Below are 23,328 nucleotides of genomic sequence, written 5' to 3' on the forward strand. Positions count from 1 at the left end.
CAATCAAAAAAGCGACAAAGTTACAAGCAGACGTTTAGAACTATTGACTCTTTGTGAGAAGAGAACGGAATTGTGAGGAGGAGAGAAACGATTTTCACCTGGGCAGGGATGTGAGTTACAATCTTGGTATTCCATTGCTGACCCCACGCAAGGCAGGCCGCCGTTCTTAGGTTCCGGGTTCGTGCACGTTCTCTTCCGGATCCGGAAGCCCAATTCGCAGTCCCTGGAACAGGATGACCAGGCACCCCAGAAGGACCAGCCGCCATTGATAATCCGTGCAGAGGTCTTGCCGGTCTTTAGAAGGTCGTCAACTAGAGCTTCAAGAAGCACAAACAAGCCACACAAAATGTTAATCGGGGCGGGGGAGAGAGGGGGAGGCTTTCACTTGGAAACAAACTCATTCCACACTCAGGCTCTGTGCAGGAGTGTGGTGGAAATGCATCCCCCTGCACAGCGCAAAACCCAAAGGGAAAAGCAATGGAACAAGCTGGTTACCCTCTGCAAACTGAATGAAGTGAAAAACCAAACCTGCAATATCACAGGAGCAACATGCTGACTAGGGCCAGGCTGGGCTGAAAGGCACTGACCTGTGCTAGAGACAACGTAAAGGTGCTTTATATAGCACTAGGAGGATTGCGCCCCCTCCCTTTGGACCTCCAGAGCACGTAGTGGGAGCGTACATGCTACACCTCAGGATGGCCCCTCCCTATCCCCCCACTACAGAGAATGGGTGAAGCCATGCCCCACCTCCAGCGCCTCAGCCTTCTGCGGGCACTAGAACATAAGAACGGTCATACTGGGTCAGGCCAAAGGTCCATCTAGCCTGACAGTAGCCAATTCCAGATGCCCCAGAGGGAATGAACAGAACAGGGAACCATAAAGTGATCCCTCTTCTGTCACCCATTTCCGGCCTCGGAGAAGAGAAGCTAGGGACACCATTCCTTCACATCCTGGCTAATAAGTATTGATGGACCGAACCTCCATGAATTTATCTTGCTCTTTTTGAACCCTGTTAAAAGTCCTGGTCTTCACAACATCCTCTGGCAAGGAGTTCCGCAGGTTGACTGTGCACTGCATAAAGAAAAACTTCCTTTTGTTTGTTTAAACCTGCTACCTACTAATTTCATTTGGTGACCCCTAGTACTTGTGTTATGGGAGGAGGAAGCAATCCCTACACACCCATGACCACGGGGATTAAGATGGCCCTTTGCAGCCTCCCTGCATGGTGCTCCTTCGCCGGGGCTAGTGACGGTCAGTCTAGACTCCTGCCATCCCTGCTGTATGTGACGGTGTCAGAACACAGTCAGTGTTCACTCACGTCTGCATCCCCCTTTCAACACCAAAAAGCATGTGAAGCTGAGCCTGGGCCTAGAGCTACCAGCGAGCTGGCAGGACGTACTGTCAGTATCACAAACCGCCGAGCCATCATTGGGGCAGAACCGACTCTCTGTCTTCTTCCTCCCAAACTGCAGCTCATGCGGATCAGCCAGCTGGGCACGGCAGGTGTAGCGGAAGCGCTGCTCTTGGCGAGCTCCGTTCTGGGTGAGGTTGACGGGCATCCAGGGAGTCCAGGGTGTGTTTCTGCGCACCTCTGGGCAGCTGTCCGGATTGCAGGTCTTGTATTCCTACCAACCAGGAAAACCTTTTCTTGTTACTCTGACACATCTGTAGCACAGCTACAAGGAAGGAATTCCTTTACACTCAAGAAACCAGCACGAGAGCAAGTGGATCTAAGGAAGCATGCACCTGCATCACCCTGACTTATCCAGATACAAATCACCCCTTTGCAGCAGGACAATCAGAGCCAGAGGGAGTAACTGGAAGTTAATCTGTGCAGAGGCCTCAGACAGATCCTCGGCATGGGATGAATTTACCCCACTAGCTTGGGGCCTGTGTCTCCTTTCCTAGTTTTTGTTTCTTTGCAGATTGCAAGCTCTTTGAAAGTCTTTGCACACATTTGGAAAGTGCCTAGCACACTTTGGGCAGGGCCGCAATTCAAATAATAAATGAAATACATTATAGCAATAGTAAATCTCTGGCTGTAAACAGCAATGGGACAGTCCTGAAGTGCATGTAGCAGTAGCCCATTCTCTAGCACCTTTTTATTCTGATCTTGGCACTGTTGATTTCTGAAGAGGGTGCTAGAAAAACCTGAGTGGGCCCTACAGGCCCTCAGTCTATGTCTGAGTTCCTCCTGACATTTGTGGAAGTTCTGTTTGGGCAGACAGCCTGTGGCAGAGGTTGCCAGAATCCAGGCTGAGTTCCTGTGTTTTAAAAAGTGTAAGGGAATTCCTTCTGGCAGGGGGATAAGAATGTTCCTGCTTCAGGACTTCATATGACTCCAGAGTAGGTGAAAATGGCTTGTGAATAAAACCAGAGGTCCTTAATCAAACCTTAATTATACCTAGGAAAAATCTTCATGAAGAAAAAACTGTTTTAGAACAAACTACTTAAAACACCTCACACCAATCAGCTGACAAACTGAGGGGAAATAAAGTGGAAATGTGAACAGTGTATCACCCGCAGGCTGATTAGATGCACCTTGCATTGCCAAACAAGCATGAGACCACATCTGTGGTATATGCAGGGCTCCCACTAACTATCCTCCATGGAAGTGAGGTATAAAGCGGAAAACTGCTGGACCGCTCTCAGTTTCCCAGACTAGTTAGGGCAAAAGGCCTGATCCAAAGCCAACTGAAATCAGTGGAAAGACACCCTTCCCGCTTCCCTCTCCCCACCTCGGCATCAGGTTCCATGAGTTTTGGCTAACTCCCAAAGTAGAATGAATCCACTCACCTCTCAGTCTACCCATCCCTCTGCCTACCAGAAGGAGCTGCTCCTAGCATTTTTCACTAGCACAAAACAAAAAATGAAACAACTACAACAACAGAATCTGTAAGTGAAACACAGGACCGCTGAAGGCTGAATGCAATGCTAGTAAGTAATACATACCACAGCACAGCCCGGGCAGGTGTTGCCATTCTCACAGGACCTCTGCCTGGAATGTATCCCTCCTCCACAATTCGCACTACATTTATTCCAGGGGCCCCAGGAAGACCAAAATATGGGTAACGGGCATGGGCTGTTCTCGTTGCAGAATCTGAAAGAGTGCATGCAAAGCTTGTCAAAGCATCCACATCACTTACTAGAGACATCCAAAGGGCAGACAGATATTGGCTGCAAATGCAGGACCATAGATAATATATATGTTGTTGGTGAAATTCATGTGCCACCAAAATCAAACTTATGAGGAGTGCGGGTCTTGATGACTCTCCACACAGAAGTGAATTTCACTCTTTGGGTGTGTCTAGACTACATGGGTCCATCGACAGAGCCATGTAAAGTAGTTTACTCGATATAGTCAATGAAGCAGGGATTTAAATAATCCCTGCTTCATTAAAATAAAAATGGCTGCCATGCTGTGCCAACAATCAGCTGATCCAGCACAGCGCGGTAGTCTAAACGTGGCGCGGTCGACAAGGGAAGCCTTTGTCGACCGCTCCGGTAAACCTTGTTTCACGAGGAATATAAGCTGATAAGCATTTAGGGGGAGATTTGCTAATGAGCTCAGGACCCATAGTCAGGGGCACATTTTCAAAAGAGTTCAGATCTTTCCTGGATAACCAAAATCAATCAAGCCAGATTTTCCAAAACAGCCCCACCCCCCAACCCATGGGTATCACAATGGTAGGTGCTGGGTACTGAGCATTTTGGAAATCTGGCCCTTCTTTTAGCTGCCTAAAAGAGAGAGGGGATCTTTTACACAAATGCTGAGTCCTTGACAACCTGGTCTTTTGAAAACCTTGGCCTTACTGATGTTTGGAACAGAGGTAATGCGTCTGACATTGGGCTGTGCCTAAAAGCAGATTAACGTTATTTCATGTTTCCTTTTTTAAAAGGAAGCCTCATTTTTTTCAACTTCTGAATCAAATTCCATCTCAGTTTTAAATCACCGGAGTCTTTAAACTTGGACCACAATTGACTGCCATGCAGTCTTTAAAGTTCATTTTGAATGGCCACAAATCAAGCCAAACATAAAGATGTCCAGAGTCAAGAAAGTAAAATGAATTACCCTTTGCACAGAGAAATACAGAGAAACCTGTCGTAAGTCTCCACTCAAGAGACCAACAAAAATCTGCTGCCAAGTAGAAGTGGCCTTTAATGAAATGTCAAAGCTAGAAACCACACGAGGATACTTTAAAGCATTTGCTTAAAGAGTGGCTGGACTCTGAGAAATGACTCCGTGAAAATCATTTGTGCATTCCAATCAAGTGTCTTTCAACGATTCCAGATCAAATTTCTTCTGTTTTTCTCACACCCAGCCCTGCAAACTCAATCTGAGATCTGAAAGTCAAGCTGGGTTCTCTCTCTTTTTTTTTTTTTTACATCATTACCATTAACACAGACCTAACGGGGTGAACTGTTGTGATTAAGGGGCACCTGGTCCATATACTGAGTAGTGCCTATATACAGCACTGCCCTCTAGCGGGTGGAATCAGAAATGCTCAGCTGAGCATCCTAAGCATTATACTGCTAACAGAGATTCTCTTTTAGCACAAGAGGTAAGATCCTCAGCGTTGGGGGCAACATGATCGTGGTTCCATCCCTGCTACTGCTGTGAAGTTCTGAGAACCCATGGCATGAAACACAGTGGCAACTGTGAAGCCTTAGGGTAAGTCCACTATTCCTAAATTACTTAGTCCGCGTCTACACAGCAGGCAGTTATTTTGAAATAGTGTCCATCAAGTTGATGGACTTCTTACTCCGACTCCTGTAACCTTCATCGTACGAGGAGTAAGGGAAGTCGGAGGAGCGTGCTGTATTTCGAAATAAGATGTAGCTCAATTTGCGTAGCTTATTTCGAATTAAGCCCTGCAGTGTAGGCGCACCCCCAGATTGTCCAGGTGTGTTACAACGGAGAAGACAGACAATGTGGGTGAGAAAAGCATCTTAACGCTGGAATTCCCTCGCTTGCATGTGCTTGACTGGTCAGCCCCCCGGCTGCATTCATAGCTCTGTGCATTTCATCCCTGTTAACTTAAGATCCATCCTGCCCGCTGGTACACATTGATAGGCTCTAAAGTGAACGTACTGCCCTGGATGAAAGACCCTTCTCGTGCTTAGGCTGTGAATGCCTCTTACCGCTCTTCTCTGCTCTGTCCGACACAGACTCTGCCCCCATACCGTGGAGCAGGGTTGCTGCAGGATCTCTGACGGACCTGAAAGCCAATCCCACAGGAGGTGCTGCACTGGGCCCAGGCAGACCATGGTGTCCAAGCTCCATTTCTGACAGAGAAAAAGGGATGGGGGCAGATGAGAAAACAGACTATTTGGGTTCATCAAAAATTCTTCCTGTTCCATGCTATACCCAAAGGCTTTGGCTGTAAAGTTCCTATCTGGCAGCCCCATCAAGTCACTGGGATAGACTAGTTCTAAAAAGGGTCTGGCTGAAATGAAGTGCACCAAGAGAAAGGTCCCGAGACGGAAGTGGGATTTTCAGAAGCGCTCAGCCTACGCTGAACTCTGCTCCCACAGAAGTCGATGGCAAAGCTCCTATTGATTTCAAACAAAGCAGAGTTAAGCCAGTGCTGAGCAAGTTCAAAGTCCCCCCTCAGGATTCTCTGGGCTTTCTCTAGTGTTAATGGTTGTCTTTTCTCCGCAGACCCATTCCTCTAGAAATCTCATTGACCAATTCGCCCCAACATCTCTTTACTTTCCCTGCTCTGGCCAGTGTGCTCAGACAACAGAAGACCCCCACATTTGCATGTTAAAATCCACCCCCCTGGCATGAACTGGGCCTCCCACAAAATGGGATTCAGGTGTCATGGGCCAGCAAAACCAGCTCTAGCAATGCCATGGAGTTGGGGAAACTACCCCTCTCCATCACGGGCATGTTGAAATTACAAATTTGCTTTAACTGGTGTTGCTAAGTCATGATTTTATCATGAGTCTTGTAATATTTGGTGTTTTTTTCTTACATGAGAATCTCAGCTTTCAGATAAAAAAAAAAGTATTTAACTTTCATGGCTGCAGAGAAATGTCTGAAAATTTGACCTTAGTGTGACCCTAGATGTTCAAAAGCCACAAGGCAAATAGAAAGAACCCAACATTTATTAATACTTTTAAATAAAAAAATAATCTCCTGATTTTTAAGCTAATTTCATGATTTTGGGGCCTGAGTATGATAGGGGTTGGCAATGCTACTACAAGTAGAATCTCTCTAGTCCAGCAACATCCATGGTCCAGTATGATTTTAATTATCTAGATGCGGCCAAATTTCCCACGGTCCCATAAAGTTTACTAAAAGCCACCAGTCCTGGCTCTGTGCTGTTATTTAGTGCTCGTTTACCCCTACATGTCTTCTAAGAGCGCAATAAGCAGTGGAAGTGTTGGCAATGCTGCTAGACAATATCGACCTCCTGTGGTTCGGCAAATTCTCTGGTTTGGCACCGGTCAGGTCCTGAGGGTGCCGAACTAGAGAGAGTCAACCTGTAGATCTTACTTCTCAATAGAAATAGAGGACAGAAGAATTAGATTACGGTCTTGCTTGTGTCACAGATTCTCATCTCATGCTCAGCCACCAGATAGGCAGCTATCTCTCCGCCTCAACAGCTTATCATGATGTGTGACTGTTTCTAGTCCAGTGATTCAATTTTGCACAAAATGCCACCTTCTAACATCTACTAAAGAAATGGCTCAGATGCCCTCCAGTTACAGCCATGCTTGAAAGCTGAGCTGGGAAACAGCTGTTACTTTTCAAAGCCTTTACTGAACTAATCACACTGCTGGCAACAAGTGCATTCTAGCCTGGCACCAATCATAGTACAAAACCCCCAGTTATCCTGAACGGTTTTTGTGTTTATTATCAGCTCTTGCTGTCTCTGAGCAGCCTGACCTCAGATAGCGCTGGCTATCCCCGCCTCCCCACAGACAGGTGAAGGAATGAGAGATCCTTTTATATGAAAATCCTATTCTTCCATATTTTAACCCACCTCTCACCTGGCAGTCCTCAATCCAGAAGGAGAGGTTTTTTGCAAAACTTTAAGAGAAAAACGCAACAAGGAGGATGTTTGCTGTTGCAGCAGGAAAAGAAAAATAAATATGTAGAAAAAATATTCATCATAAAAATAACATTTCTTGCCCGTGGGTGATTTTTATTCCCAGTGGAGAGGATTCTTAATGGCAACAAAGAGTTTCCATTTTCAGATTTCCATCTCCTGAAACTCATCTTTGAACATCCTGCTTTCTCTCTGTGAAAACATCCCAATGCCATATGAAGTCAATTAAAGGAAATTCGGGGGCTTAAGTGGATGTAGGATGACCAGATGTCCCTATTTTTCAAACCCTGCTGTCTTCCTATGTTTTATAACGGAATACATATTTCAGCCACTTCTTCCAAGGCTGTTCCCGCCACTTTTCCCACTGGACCAGAACCTATCATGTAAGCGACACTGAAATGCTTGTCCTTCTGGTGGGCCTGGCTATCAGTCACTGACAGAAAAGGCTGCCTCAATAGGGTTCAGCAAAACTCAAGGCAGCAGAGCAGTGTCAGGAACGGCTGGCTCTGCTGAGGAGGCAGAACCGCTGGAATAGACAGAAATTAAAATATTACCCTTCACAAAGGTAGCGGACTCTTTTGCTGCCCAAAGGAGGGCTGAGATCGGGGGAGGAGGCAAGGCCTCCTCCATATGAGGAGTGCTTAAAGACGAGCTGAGGTAAATTAAAGGTATCTTGGCCCTATGTCTGCACAAATGTCAGGGCTCAGTCCAGTCATGCAGGAGTCAACAACTCCTGACACCTGCCTATCTTTCCTTCTGTGAGCCATGCTGTGAGGTGGGTGGAGGGACTCCAACTCACAACCCTGCACTCCCCAGGATGATGCCCTATCTCCTAGGCCTCTCGAGAACCCACCCTGTGTCCCTGCCTGCCCAGTCAGGGACACAGACTGGGAGCCTAGGTTTAGGCACTGTAATCAAAGACTATTGAGTTGCACCCACTTACACTAGGGCCAGATGTGGCCCAGAGACAAGATGACAGCAATAGAAATACAAGTGAGGAGACCAGACATGTAGGAACCACCCTGTCGCCCGTCCCCCCTCCCCCCCAGCCACGCAGCTGTACCTTGAGCAGTTTGCAATCTCGATCCTGGCCCCTTCACAGCTGCGACCCCCGCAACGAGGGCGAGGGCTGTTGCAGGACCGTGACCTGCACATACAAGAGCCTGTGCTCTCCCCGTCCGAATGCTCACATGGTTGCCACGGGGACCAGGGCCCCAATCTGCCATTTGTCGTCAGATTTTTCACCTAATTAAAAAAAAAAGAAGTCGTCACTACAGAGCGTTTACATTTCTGGAGACAGCACCACAATAGACATAGCAAACAAAGCTGATGAGGGGATTAAGATATAGCTTAGACAGGAGCTGTCTGTGACTGTGAGCGGGCTTCAAAAACAGGGGGTATTTTCAGACAATGCTGAGCCAATATCTACCTCAGAATTCCACCCTGTATCACACGCACCAAAACTCCCTGCGGCTACTACCGCATCCCACAAGGGCACCATCTGCCCACCTCCCGAAACTGCCATCCCTTCAGATAACGTATCGCACCGCCTCAGCCCTTACAACACCATTGAAGTCTTATCATCTTCATTCATTTCTCTTTCCTAGCACCTGGGAGCTCGAGTCCTGCAGCGGGGGCCCACTGTGCTCAGTATTGTGCAAGCACAGAACAAAGACGCAGTCCCGGTCCCAAGGAGCTTGTAGTCTAAGGATAAGACAAGAGACAACCAGCGGATTGGGATAGACGGGGAGTACAAGTGAGCAGTGAGACAATATCGCTCAGCACAGTAGGCAGTGGGCGCGGCCTACTAGCAGCCAAACCACAGTCTTCCTGTGTTAACAATCCAAAGGAGTTCAGTAAAGTACAGCTGCAAGGTTTGAGACTATTCCCATAGAATTTACTATTTATATTCCTGTAGCGCCCACCTGAGCTCAGAGCCATTCTGCATGAGGCACTATGCAGACGTGTAGGAGACCGGCCCTATCCCAAGCAGCTTACAATCAAATTAGATAACACGGGCAAAGGGAGGGGAGATGAAACAGATACACATGGATAAGTGAAACAACTTCTTCAAGGTCACAGAGCAGGTTAGTGCAAAAAGCTCGGAGCAGAGCACAGGTCTCCTGTGGCCAGCCCAATGCCTTATCACCTAGACCAGGCCCACTTGTCTCCAGAAACCTCGAGTATAGTTAGCTTTGAGCAAGTGCCATCTTTGGCACAGCAGGTAGCACAGCGGGCTCCTGCTCTACGACATGGGTATTTCCAACATTACAACACTAGTTAATAAATAATCAATCATCATCATCATCATCAGGGTAATCGTCCACGTGCAAAACACTGGAATAAGGGCAGTTTCCGGCTGGGATTGACATGTGAGAGAGATGAGGCATTGGTATCTGCTCATGCAATGCCTGACTTGCTGCTGTCTCACTAAATGATCCTAGACATGAAAAATAACCTTGCACGTGGGTCTTGATTGATACTCTAAATAACTCTTAGAAAAGAGGAGACTGTGGGGGGATACGATAGAGGTCTATAAAATCATGAATGGTGTGGAGAGGGCCGATAAAAAAAAGTTATTTATTAGTTCCCTAAATAGAAGAACTAGAGGACATCACATTAAATTAATGGGTGGCAGGTTTAAAACTAATAAAAGAAAGTTCTTCTTCACACAGTGTGTAGTCAACCTGTGGAACTCCTTGCCAGAAGAGGCTGTGAAGGCTAGGACTATAATAGAGTTTAAAGAGAAGCTAGATAATTTCATGGAGGTTAGGTCCATAAAAGGCTATTAGCCAGGGGATAAAATGGTGTCCTTGGCCTCTGTTTGTCACAGGCTGGAGATGGATGGCAGGAGACAAATCGCTTGATCATTGTCTTTGGTCCACCCTCTCTGGGGCACCTGGTGCTGGCCACTGTCAGCAGACTGGCTACTGGGCTAGATGGACCTTTGGTCTGACCCAGTACGGCCGTTCTTATGTTATGTTCTAACTGTCCCTGGGTGGTTGTGTTTTATCTAAACACTCTTTCTACAACCATCCCCCTCTCGCTCTCTTGCTCTGTTTCAACGGCAATAGAAGTTGCCCATCTCACAGGGACTCCTGTAAATGCATAGGCACAAGGTCCCAGAATTCTGATTCCAAGGGAAGCAAAGGGCCTTACTGAAGATCAATGAGTTTGCTGAGCATGACACCTCCCCCAGGTTGGTTTGCTCTGCCAGCAGCCACAGTGATAGAGCTCTGCTCTTCACAAACCCCAGTCAGACCCAGCAGTCAGGGGGTTGCTGCTCTGTGCTGCACCCATTGCTATCTCGCAAACAGGATGGAAAAAGCAATGGAAACCCTGTGTAGCACGTGCATTGTGGCCTCCGACAGAGGGTGTACATGAAGTGAGTCAGCTAGAAGGGAGGCAGCATGAGATAAGCCATCCTGAGTCAGACGAAGGTCCATCTAGCCCTGTATCCTGTTCTCCAACAATGGCCAATGCCAGAGGTAATGACAGAAGAGGTAATCATCAGGTGATCCCTCCGTTGTCATCCATTTTGAGACTCTGACAAACAGAGGACACTATTCCTACCCATCCTGGCTAATAAGTATTGATGGACCTAACCTCCATGAATTTGTCTAGCTCTTTTTTAAACCCTGTTAAAGTCCTGGTCTTCACAACATCCTCTGGCAAGGAGTTCCACAGGTCTTTTGTATGGCACCCTAGCCAGCCAAGGGAGGAGGTGGAGAGGACTAGAGGTGCCAGTGTTTATAACTGAGCTTAGGTTCCAGTGCCACTTCTTGAAATTGTGCGGTTTGTGTGCTGTCTTGAGCCACAGTCAAAACTGGAGGGCTCTGACAGAGGTGTGGTAGGACAAGCCACCTGGAGCTGTCCCAGAACTTCTCCACTATGGTCAGCGTGCAAGGGAACAGACTCACTGGGTGTCAGGCACGTTCTGTGACATTTGCACTTCCAAACCCAACCTCAGCCACTACCCCCATTCCCACAACACCCAGCCACATGGTCGGTTCTGGGAATGAATGAATAGGACACTCCCCTTCTCCGCCCCCCTCTGAACTTTCCTGCATACTTTTTCCTCCAGGCTTCTCCCTGCTGGATCAAGCCCTCCTCAACACCCAGCTGCTTCATGCCTCCTCTCCCTCCACCAGCAAACCACTGGAGCCCCTCCAGAATCACTCCAATCACCCCTAGGATCTCTCCTGTCCAGTAGCTACACCCCTAATTGCCGCTGGTGCTTGCCCTCTTGTGAGGTATCCTAAGAATATGGCCCTGCCTGCACACAAGTGCTCCCCCTGCGGGGAGAAGACGGAAGGGACTCAGTGGCACCAGTGTGAAATGCCCCATACAGAGCTGCACAAAACCCAGCAACTACAGAGAAACTGCCCATAAAGGCAGCTTGGAAAGTGGTCCTGGTGTCTCATTCATAGAATAGTAATGGAACAAACTGGGGCACTGGCTGATATCTCAGGCTTTACAAGTGAGGAAACTGAGGCACAGAGAGGTTAAGGGACATGTCTGAGGCCGCGCAGTGAGTCAACTGTAGAATCAGGAGTAGAACTCTCCCTCCGCCACTGACCCTGTGTTAAACTCTAACTCTTGAGAGCTGTCCTCCTCCTCCTCAGCCCATCTAACCGCTTCAGAAATCCACAGCAATGACATGGAAGTAATTTAGATCTGTTACTATGCTCATCATGTGGTGGTCAAGGGGCTTCAAACATCTGTTGCAAACCTTTGTTTTCAACAGATTGTGGTTCAGCAGCAAAGACTCATTCTGGGTTGAAGATTGTCAGGCAAGATGTCCCAAAGGAGTACATATTTATTTGGTTGATTGTGCGATTTTAAAATGAACTTGGTTGTTACAGAGTTAAAAAAAAAATAAGAGAGCTACTTTCATTCATTTGATTCTGGATTATCATTTTATTTTATTTAATTTTTTTTCAAAAAGCCAAAACTGGATCATGCTATTCATTTTTAAGCCAGAAACCTTTGCTGATTTCCATGAGGAGTTCTGCTTAGGAATCAATGGTCTGATATGGCCCATTGCTTCAGTTTTTAAAAATAAAAAGCTGATAAATAATTATTGGCTTGTAATTGCTACTGGGAAACGGCCCAACACTTAAATAAACAAAATGGCTGAGATGTTGATATTTATAAACATGTCACGTTGCAAGTGTGGGAAGTTTTTTTTAAGAAATTACATATGGATTATTATTCCATCCTTAAGTTTGTAGTGACATTTTGAAAAGAGCAAGCTTGGAAATTTGGATAAAAAACTATGCATTGATCTTTTTCAGAACAGCTCTCTGTGGTGGCTCCTATGTAGCCATCACAGCGTAAATCAGATAAACAAGACACATTTAAAATCATCTGCAATGATATACACCTCTGAAATTATTTCAGATGATCAGGTAAGAGAGTCGTTCTTGATCACAAACAGACTCACATATGCAGACGGGTCCAACCCTCCGCTGCTTATACAACTTAAACGGCTCCCTGAGTTCAAGAAATGCAGACACAGGCCAGAAAGCAGCACCGCTCAAAATCCAGAGTGATCTTGTTTTTATGAAGAGCAGATATTTTGCACTGTATAATATAGGTGGGGCCGGGGACACCAATGTAGGTGGTAGGTGTAATAGGCCAGGGAAGGCTTTGCCTGGCACAGCTGCCATCACCAAATATCTGGGCCAGGGCAGCCCTACCCGCATTCCGCTTCTTCCTCTCCCTGTTCCGGCCCTTCCCCATGGCCCCCACCACAGTCCTTCCTCTCCTCCACACCTCTGCCACCCATCATTTGCAATGGCCCTGTAGGTGATGAGCGGTGGGGGAAAGGAAGGACCACAGACAGTGTAAGCAACAGGGACCACAGGGGAAGGGGAGCAGTGGGGGGCCTCATGGCGGCGGGGAGGAAAGGAACATGGTGGAGGTGCTGAGTAGGGGCAGGACTTGGGGTGGAGCACGGGTAGAGTGTGGAGAGGGCCACAGGAGAAGATGTGGGACAGGGAGATGGATGATGCTCATAGGTGGTGGGTGAAGTCTCCTCCAGGGAAAGCTATTACTAAATCCTCTTATTATAAGATCCCATTTTCAGATCCCTATAGATTTGCCAAACTTTAGCCATTTAGGCTGGATTTCCATGACAGGTATGTCCGCCTCAGGCTGATTTTTTAATTGTAGACATGTCTGAGAGCAGTGAGGGGCAACCTGGGCTAGCAAGCGAGCTGTGTGAGCTGTGGCCCTCCTTCATCTCGGCAGGCCACAAGATTGTCGTAACCAAGACAGTCCCTGGGGATAGGGTAGTTTTGCGAACTGCACTTGCGTACCAAGCATTTGCAGAGTGAGCCAAGGCAGCACTTTGATCGGCTGCAGAGGGAGCACACGGCTCTCACAGTCAATGTTGTGTGCAAGCCGCATGCACCTGCCTTTAAGTGCCCTTGCTTGACGTGTGTGTCACTGTAGTAATACCAGTAGAAAAGAAATACATAGATGAAAATCAGCAAAATGTGCACGGAGAAAAAAAAATGTCTGGAGGGCCACACACAGAACCCCAACGGACCACAGGCTGCCCATCACTGTCTTAGAGCACAGTTAGCGAGAAATTCATTGTTTTTCCCCATGTTAAATATTTCTGACGTCCTTTTCTTTCAACAGTACTGGTGCTCACCACGATTTGTCACAGAGGCCTTTTGCTGTCCCTATGAAAATAGCCAAATTGGGCCAACTTCTAAGCCTTTGAAAAATAATCACAGTTTGCACATGCTCCATAGAGACTCCATAGACACTGCGCTTGGATCAGAACCGGATTAAGACCTTTAGAGGCCCTAAGCACTGAAAAGATTATGGTACTCCCCTCCCCCATATATAATTCAAAATAAAAACAAAATCTCTTCTTTTTTTTTTTCTGGATGCCCCTGCTTTGCTGGTGCCCTAAGCACGTGCTTAGTCTGCCTATTGGGTAGTCCAGCCCTGGCTTGGATACTGGAGGCTGAAGAGTCTATCCTGACTTGGGGGTCAGAGCAGCACGTTTGCCACAACGGCAGCTCTGGACAGCTGAGGGCCGAGCCAGGCCTTGCTCTGGACACCTGATCGGAAAGCAGAGAGACTAGGAAACAATGGATAATGTACCTGAAACCTAGTGAGATAAAAACCTGGATTCTTCAAGGGTTAGGAAGTAAAACAAAAGAGATAACGAGGTTTTCTTCACATGGGCAGGCCTGTCCACTTCAGTGTCCCAGCCATGTTCCAGATTGGGTCACTATATTCTATTTCTCTACAGGCCACTGCATTTTTAATTGGTCCAACATTTTTCTCCTTAATGTCCTAAATTCTTTTGCAGTGTAAGGCCCCTATTGAGCCACGCACTTGGGTGCTTACATTGTACATTGCCAAATCAGGGCCTTAACTCAGCTATCTCCTCCACATCAGAGATGGAGATATTTCAGTGATGGACAGAGGGAAGAAAGAGAGAACAGACGTCATTTATGTAATGTAAGTGGTTTAAGTACTCGGAATAAAAAGTACTATATTGATATAAATTAATACATTATTAATAAAAAAACTAAAACTATTTGTGTATCAAATTCTAACACAAAGGTGAAATGTATATCGCAAGGAGCACACAATATTTAGAATTCTCCTGAATGCTCTGTGTGGCTTTTATAACCTTGAAACAATGATCTGGAGTCACACACTTCCCAATGTTCGCCATGGCAGCTGCATTCGAACTAGAGGATTAACACCTCACACACCTATCAACAGACACAGGCATTAAACAGGACGAGATAACAGCATGTGCAATCAGGAAGCACCGCACAAGACAGTTATGAACACACAAGCCTCTGAATCCAGTGGTGAAAGACTTAAGCCTGCCAAGCAGAGGATGGATTGAAGTAATGACTAGTATTTCCTGGGAAATTTTCTGAGAAGAAAGATAGATAAGGGAAATAAATATCCCAGCACATCCATACATTGAAGATATAACCCACACAGCCCCTTTTCAGCCTGCTGCAGTTGGCAGCATTACCATGCTCATTGGCATTAGATAACAAAAATGGAAGTTAAAAAATAAATCTTTTATTTTCCACACTGTAATGAAAGAAGAGTAGACTATCCACAGCTATGGGTCAAGCAGCAGGAATCAACTTGGCCATGCAGCTTTTTAAGGTGGAAGCCATGAACTGGGCACAGCAGGCAGAAAGAGAGCCACTGTGCAGATATCAACTGAGTTGAGTAGAGCTGGTTTCTTGTAATGACATTTCCAAGGCCATGGTGAGAACAGAAAAGTTTTCCCATTGAATGCTTTAAACTATCTTTGAGCCCTACTCAGATGAGTGGAGGGTTACAATTTCATCTCTCTCTCATACATGTATACACCATCACACTTCCCTTCCATTTGTGTGTACACACACACAATATTTCCTGCACTTTAATATATACCACTATCATCCTCTTTCTTTATACGCCACACACACACACACACACACACACACACACACACACACACACACACACACACACACACACACACACAGTATGATTCTCTGGTTAGGTTCAGCCTCTCTCTGCTTCTCCAATGGAATACTGTCCGGCAAGGGCGCGTCTCTGGCCAACACAGCTGTCACAAGAGCCCCATGCCAGCTCTTGGCTCCCAGATTCTCACATAAGGTTCATACCAGAGATGAGTTGGGACATGCTGGCATGGCAAGAGCACCTGGCACTTCCCCCGTTCTCATTTCCCACCCCCACAGAGAGCAATGAGCAGCCATGCATACATTAAAGCAGCTTTGAGACTGCTCTGACTTAACCGGGGGAGAGCAATAGGAAGCCCCCAGCAAGAATCAGAAACCCTAGAGCATAGACAGAGATGTACTAAGCAGCAGGCTGACTAGACTCTCTCAACTCTAGCACGCACACACACACTATGTGCAATATATTTTTCTGTTCTTTTGGTTTAATTTCCACTTACAGGGCACTCAGTAATGTTCTGAGTCCACAGACTCATGTTGGAGCTGTCCTCAATGGTGGTGCATCGTTTCTGCTTGTTATCCCAGCCACAGTATGGGTCCCTGGCTCCTAGACATTCCCTGTGTGAGGAAAGAGAACAGATTAGAGCTCTTGAGGACCGGCTAGTTCTAAAAAACTGTAATAAAAGTGCAGCGCTCCTATATGACAGCTGTCAACTGCTCTGAACCTCAGCCAAAGAAACAATTTCTTTTAGGCAGCACTTCACCTGCTTGGAAGGAGAGAACAGTTGACTAACATAGATGATAGGGGACACAGCAAATATCACTGTCGATTAAAAATCCAGTCACTCTCTCATGAAGCCTACGGGGGGAAATTAAAAATTTTAGTCCAAGAACACATGTCACTGAGATATCCTTGTGCCCCCAAATAATCCTGCACCAGGCCAGATCTCACACAAAGCATCCTCTGTGAGCATGTTTGCTGACACTATGTCCATCCAAAGGGGTTAGAGAAGCAAAATTAGCCAATGGGCCAGTAACAAAGGCTTTCTATTAGTCTTGGCTTTTGTCAAAACAATGATTTCATTGATAATCCTCACATCAAGATGTTAGTTTGGAAAAGGAACAGCAGAACATTATTTCTGAGCCTTTGTCTGCTCTGAATACTGAGGCATTCATTTTCCTGCCAGATCCATATTTACAGCTACGTGTGTGTTCCCATCCAATGAGCTGCTAAAGAAAAATAACTATGATGACTCTCACCACTAGACAGCAAAGGTCAGTGATCAGGCTGCTCCATCTTGGTTACTCCCATTCTGAATTCAAGTCATTAAATTTTCATAATGAAAATTGAGCACACAAGCCATAGAGAATATATGCAACCAGTCAGGGAGCCAGAGAGAAAGAAGAGGAAGGATCAAAACTAAAAGGATTTGTAATGTTATTTCTTTATTTCAGTGATCCATGCTTTGCTATCATGCAAATTGATGCTTGGCTCTTTCCGAAAACCCCCAAAGATTTCAGACATGCCAGTTAAATGGTAGCATGGGACTGACAAGAAAAATCCCGTTCAAGCAGCTAAAAAAGGAAGGTAATGAGATTTATTCCAAAGGTAGGTATCAGTAGGATAAGTGAAACATCAGGAAAAAAAATCAAACAAAATGAGATGTGAACTATTCCCACCCAGAAATCTTAGAAATCCTATTAGACCATAATCAGCCACAAATGAAAAAGGATGTCCCTCAAGCACAGCTGAAAACACTTGGATGCAGCACTAGTCCATACTGATTCAAAAGCAATTTGCCCAAAAGCAAACGCTTGATTCTTTTGCTCTCTGGTACAGGTTTTTATTACTTAACAACTCTCCAATTTGCTCATCTGTTGCTGAAGGACATCTGTTTCACCACAGATTTAAGCTTGGTAAACAGCAACCGATGCAACTGTCACTTCATAGTTTTAAAGGAGAGATTTAGTGAACAAGTTATAATGATTCTCCATTATGTTTTCCTCAAACTGCTTAAAAATACCTGAGGAAAAAACATAGATAATTCTCAGCCGGCCCAAGGACGCAGAAGGGTATGTATGTGCTGCAGTGCGTATTATTCTGAATAAAGAGTCTTATCCCACTATTTTGGCAGTCCATCCTGTTCTAATCCACAGACTGGGGTAGCCTTCATTTCCACAGGAAGTGCTTGTCTGGCTTTTGCATTTCAACGGCAGCAGCTCTTCTCTGGGAAGATACATAGTCACTGAGCAGACACAGGGACTGGAGAGACGCATGGAATATGCTCAAGACCCTTAGGTAGGTCCCGCACTTTAGGAGGGAACTGCGTGGGTTCTGGAGGAAGCAGTAAAAACACAGAGAAGAGGAACAAAAGAATCCTGCAAAGATTTCTACTCGTCCTTCCAGATCTTGAGCACGTGTGGTTGCTTCCGATTTTATTAAGCTGGCCCACTGGGCAGTCAGCAAGTAGAAGCAGGTCATTGCAACTCGTCACAAGGATGCCAGTTGTGAGCATCACCCTATTACGGATGCACATTTTCTCTGAATTTAATTTATAGGGAAACACGGGCTGCATAAATGCAGAAAATAATCTCCATATGTTCTATGCTGCAGCCCACAGCCACTCCGCAGGCTGCAATATATCCCAGTTAGGCACTGACCATTTTGCTGGCACTATTATAACGTGTGTCATGTAGCTAATGTGCTGTTCTTGGCTGAGAGCGGCGAATTACAGAACCTTAACGGTGCACTCAGTGAATCACAGCCTGCCAGTCCCTTACCTCTCTGCTCACCCCCACAGCTGAGGGGCAATCAGGAACTGAATCACAGAACCAGTGCCTGCCCTGCAATGTTGGGTTGTGGCAAAAGCTTGACATCATGTGTGTAAACACGAGGCATCTCTTGTGCTAGGTGCGCACTCACTGGGATCTGGAACATCTATAGAACAAGTGTCTTTTGCCTCTCTCTGCCACTTACAGGAGACTGGGACTTTTTTTTTTTAATCAGACCTGATATGGCATCATTTAATAATAATCATCAAGAACAAGACATTTCTCCATCTCAAGGCTGGCTCCCGTGACCAAGTGAGATTTCAACAGCTGTGCTGTCAATTTCATTTCAAAATTCAGAACAGAGCTGGTAGGAAACCAACTGACAATTATACAATTTAGGATAAAGGGAAACGTATTTACTTGCACACAATTTGCTTCATTTTTCACTTTTATAAATGGAAAGAATATTACAATATACAATACAGCAAGAGACAATGCACCAAATGAATGCTTTCAGATCTATATTTCATTTAGATTTTGTTATATATATTTCCATTTATTTTATGAATGATATAAAAACAGAGTATACACCCATTTATCTGACTGGTCTTCAGGACAGCTAAATGTTTCAGATAAACAGGCATTCAGATAAATGGACATGCTGTTAACCAACATCAGGCTATATGATAGACACACTGTGGATGTGATACCTGTATTTTCAGGTACAGGAAATCTGGATAACTGAAATTATACTACGTCCAAAATGCTACCAAAATTATATTGAGAAAACAACAACATATGCAATAAAAAGACAAATTAGAAACCTGCTAGATGGTCAACTCTTTGACACAGGGCTGTCATGTGCATTGCCTAGAAAAATGGGACCCAAATCCAGTTGAGACCTCTGTATGTTACTATAATATAAATGTTATGGATCAATAATATCTATACAATAGTCACCATTACTGAATCAGTATTTGCCACACCATGAGCGCAAAAAGACCACAGTGTTTCTCTATGTTTAGAATGGGAAATACACGTGGAAACTTTTTACAAATAGTCTCATTTAGCATGTATATTATGGTACTGCCCAAAAGCCCCCTTCCCCATCAGGATGAGGGCCCCTTATTTTTATGCACTGCACAAATGTGAACAAGACACAGTCCCTGCCCCCCAAATAGGGTTGCCAGATAGTTATACAAAAAATAACGAACATGGCGGGAAAATAAAAAACAGGGACCAAAGTTGTTGAGAAGAAAAAAAACCCCACAACAAAAAAAGAGTCATGGTGCTTTTTAATCCCCATGCTCTCCCCATCCCCACCAGACGCGGCAGGGGAAGAATGTCCCAAGCGGCCTTCCATCCAAGAAACACAGAAAATACCGGACATATAAAATGCTTTCTGCGTTTTTAATGGACAGAAGCTACAAATACCAGACTGTCCAGTCCAATGCCGGACACCTGGCAACCCTACTCCCAAAGAAGCTAAAAGTGAAATTCTGACTATTGAAGTCAATGGGGCTTTTACTCTTGGCTGCAAGAGGAACAGGATTTCATTCCGTATGAAGACTCTTTAGTGGCAAACAGTATGTAGATTTTTCACATTGCTGATTAGAGTTGTCTCAAGGAGCAAATGAGACACTATCCCACCCTGCCCTTTGGCATCACAACTCCCAGTGAAGCAGTGCCACCGGGGAATTTGTGCCACTCCCAGAAACCCTCCCTGGAAGCCTCCCAGAGCACAGCGGGGAATAGTGATTTCATTAATACAGATGGGGTAGCCCACTGACTTACCTGATGAAGTCTCTAGGGGGGAAGTGCATGAAGCATAAATGCTGCTGACAGCAAAGGTCTTCCTCCCCTCCCTGGACCTGCTCATGCTGATTAATAATTGCAACATATTCACTGAGTCAGGAAAATACCTTTCCATGTACAGCTACTGGGCTGGGTTCATTATGACAGGGCATTAGTATCAATAGTGATTCACTTTAGTTCACTGCAACAAATGTCTCATTTAATGCCTAATGGCATGTACTGAAAGCCCCCAATTTAGAAACAATTCTGCTTGTGTCTTCTGCACCAGGTGTTTTGTCGTTCGCGCTCGACTTTCACTCATCAAGGAGATTTGCATGAAATTGGGATCTCCTTCGTAAGAGTTCACCTGCTGCCTGCTGTTCTGGAGTCATGGGACTGTCGGTTGTCAAATATCACAATTATTTCCACAGCAACGAGCTGGGATAACACAGATGGAGGATTAAGGCTCCGGGGCGGGGGAGGGGGCGGAAGGGGATCCGCAAGCAGGATTTCATCCAGAGCACACTACAGTTAAGCAGGGGAGCTTGTAAATGGACACAAGTCTGAGGTAAAATGTTTTTGGTAATTTAAAAAAAAAATGGAATGACTGGATGATGTAACCCCTCCCCCAATGTCTGTCACTAAGCACAGAAATTTTGTCAAGTGTCCCTCATGCAACACTACGTAGGCCTGATTCCTGGCCCCATTTCCCACAACCCTGCCCCCACCTCCAGTCTCCTTTTCTCAGCTGATCAAGGCCTCACCCTCTTCTCATCACCTCCTGCCCCAAACCTCAACAGCCCAGGGTCTGTCTCTATCATCGCTCACGCTCAGTCTCCCTTTCCCATTCCTCATCTCTCAGTATCTCCTGTCCTTAGTTCATAATAACCTAGGGCCAACCCCACTCCCCATAACATAACGTCCCTGCAGTAGTGGCTCATCAGGAAAAAATATGTGCTTTTTTTTTGTCCTTATGATACAGTTTAACATCTGAAAACACAAAGCAAGAGCCAGCACAGTCCTCTGTGCAGGCCACAGCATGAGAATTTCTCTCCCAAAGTAATCAAAACTAGAAGGCCCTCAGGGTCCTTTTGTTACGGCTGTCATGGGGTTTGTTGTTAGTTTCACAACACACTGTCCCAAAGCACGAGTTAAATGACACGTAAGAATGTCTAACTTCTGAACACAGTTGTTCCATAAAGGGACTGTTTATTCCAATGTGCACCTTTGGAAACATTGGGGATGCTTACGCCCACCCACATCAAAAGGCTCCTCCCATTCACCCAAGGAGAGGAGCCACTGGATCCAGGTTTTAAATGCATTCACGGGACAAAAAATGAAAAACCAGGAACAGGAATGAGGGTCACAGGTATAAAATCAAGGACACGGAACAGAGAACACCCTTTGCACCTGGAAAGACTCTAGAGAGCCAATGGATGTGGCCCAGAGGAACTCTACCCAGAGACGTGACTTGAGGGAGGATTGGAAGTAGTTCCAATATTGGCAGAACACTCCCTCCTCTCCATCTAGCTTTCTCCTCTGGGTACAGTGAACGGCCACCTTGGCCAGCACCAAGAGGAGGCTGATGAGGACATTTCGTGACTTTGTGGGTCCATGGATAGGAGTGCGTAAATCAGGACATGTGGGGAGTGCAGCCAGAATCAGAGAAGTTTCTGGAGGAGCCAGAAACAGCCTGCAACCTGGCGCACTTGATCTAAATGTGTGCCAGGGTCTTCCTCTCACTATGGAAGGACCAGGTGCTGGGGGAAATTGTGACCTTTGCCAGGTGCACACAGATGGCTCACATTCTCAGTGAAGGAACCGCCAACAAATATCCCCCGTGGGCCAGGAGGCCAGAGCGGAATACCCATCAGGATTCCTCCCTCCTTAAGTATTCCAATGTGCTGTGAAAAGCAGAAGCAGCAATCCAGTGATCCAAGTGACATGGGATCTCTTGTTTATGGACTGAACAATTTCTTCCTTTAAAACTTCATTAAAATTTAAACCTCTGCAGTTCAAAAGTTTCCCATCCAGCCTCCCGTTTGCTGACGGCACAAGATGACTCCATGGCTTGGTCGGTTTTCCCTGACAGATAAAAGTGTCAGACTGTGTAAAAAATAGACCTTTTAAAATGAATAGAGGAGACCCAAGAGATTTGGCTTTGACAGAGCAAAGAAAAGCAAGAATTAATACTTCTGTTCTCTCTTCTAATTGCCATGGGAGAGACAACAAGCAAACGTGCTATTCTGTACCCAGAGTCACAAAGCAATCACATGGCATTTATACTAATAGATACTCAGCTAAGGCTCTCCGACAATTCACCGGGCTGCTCTTGTTCTCGTCATGTCCTTCCTCGTTCTTTCCATTTCCTTCTTTCTCGCCCCCTTTCTCTTTACTCTGCGAGTAAATGCGACTAATTCTGGAATGTGGGTGAGTGAGGGTTTAACAGGCTGCATAACCCTTTAAGGGCCACAGGCCTGGGGCCGGCTAGCCCTGTTCATTAAGTCAGATCCAGCTGAGCCAGGGTGGGTGCATCTCATAAAGAGCTGCAGGGGAAGAATGTCAGCACAGAAAACTGCCAGGAAGGGATGGTCTCTTATAATAGTCCCTGCAGTAGGGAAATGACTTCAGGAAGGAGGGTCTTGGGGAGAAGCTCTTCGGACACTCTCCGGTATAAAGGGCAGGGAAGGAGGAGAGAAGCGAGGTAGAAGAAAGCCAAGAGGCTATGGAGTGGCAGAGGTTACATTTCATGCCAATCTCTGAAAGCACCATGACGAAGAAAGACCCTGGGAAGCAGCCTTGCAGTCACTCTCTGGTACAAGGGGCAGACTGCTGATGAAAAATCCAGGCGGGACACCAAGACTTTTATTAAGCCCAGGGTGGGAGGACACTGCTTATGTTAGTCCTTTGTCTGACAGAAGACGGGAGACTGACACAGAACCTGAAATCACAGACGGTGGTAGGAGCCTTCTCAGTTACAGTATTAAACTTTACTTTGATATGTTAGGAGTCCATGTTAATAGGCTCCAAATGCAGAGCAGCCCGGCTAATACAAAGAGGACAGCATTTTGTAAGCAATAGGGTGGTATTTTGCTATTGATCAGCTGTGAGCCTAAGCCTGTGTTTGGCAGACTGGCATTTCCTGACAAGGGTTAGCTTTTTTGTCCCATTAACATAAACCTGCAGAAGGGATGAACTAAACAAATAATCATATTAGCTTCCAGCCAACCAAATCATAA

The 23,328-nt window shown here is 45.9% G+C and overlaps 1 protein-coding gene across 9 annotated transcripts in view; it reads right to left on the reverse strand.

Annotated features, from left to right (window-relative positions):
- The window catches only part of SEMA5B (semaphorin 5B), a 372,195-nt gene that overhangs the window by 37,996 nt on the left and 310,871 nt on the right, over positions 1-23,328 (reverse strand). For all 9 annotated transcript variants that reach the window (XM_075933113.1, XM_075933119.1, XM_075933111.1 and 6 more), the window contains 6 exons: positions 16,024-16,141; positions 8,122-8,303; positions 5,143-5,286; positions 2,953-3,100; positions 1,400-1,625; positions 99-317 (listed from right to left, as the gene is read on the reverse strand). In XM_075933113.1, the coding sequence (XP_075789228.1) occupies positions 99-317; positions 1,400-1,625; positions 2,953-3,100; positions 5,143-5,286; positions 8,122-8,303; positions 16,024-16,141 (1,037 nt within the window). The remainder of the gene's footprint in view (positions 1-98; positions 318-1,399; positions 1,626-2,952; positions 3,101-5,142; positions 5,287-8,121; positions 8,304-16,023; positions 16,142-23,328) is intronic.

The sequence above is a fragment of the Pelodiscus sinensis genome, chromosome 7 (assembly GCF_049634645.1).
Source record: "Pelodiscus sinensis isolate JC-2024 chromosome 7, ASM4963464v1, whole genome shotgun sequence".
NCBI lineage: Eukaryota > Metazoa > Chordata > Testudines > Trionychidae > Pelodiscus > Pelodiscus sinensis.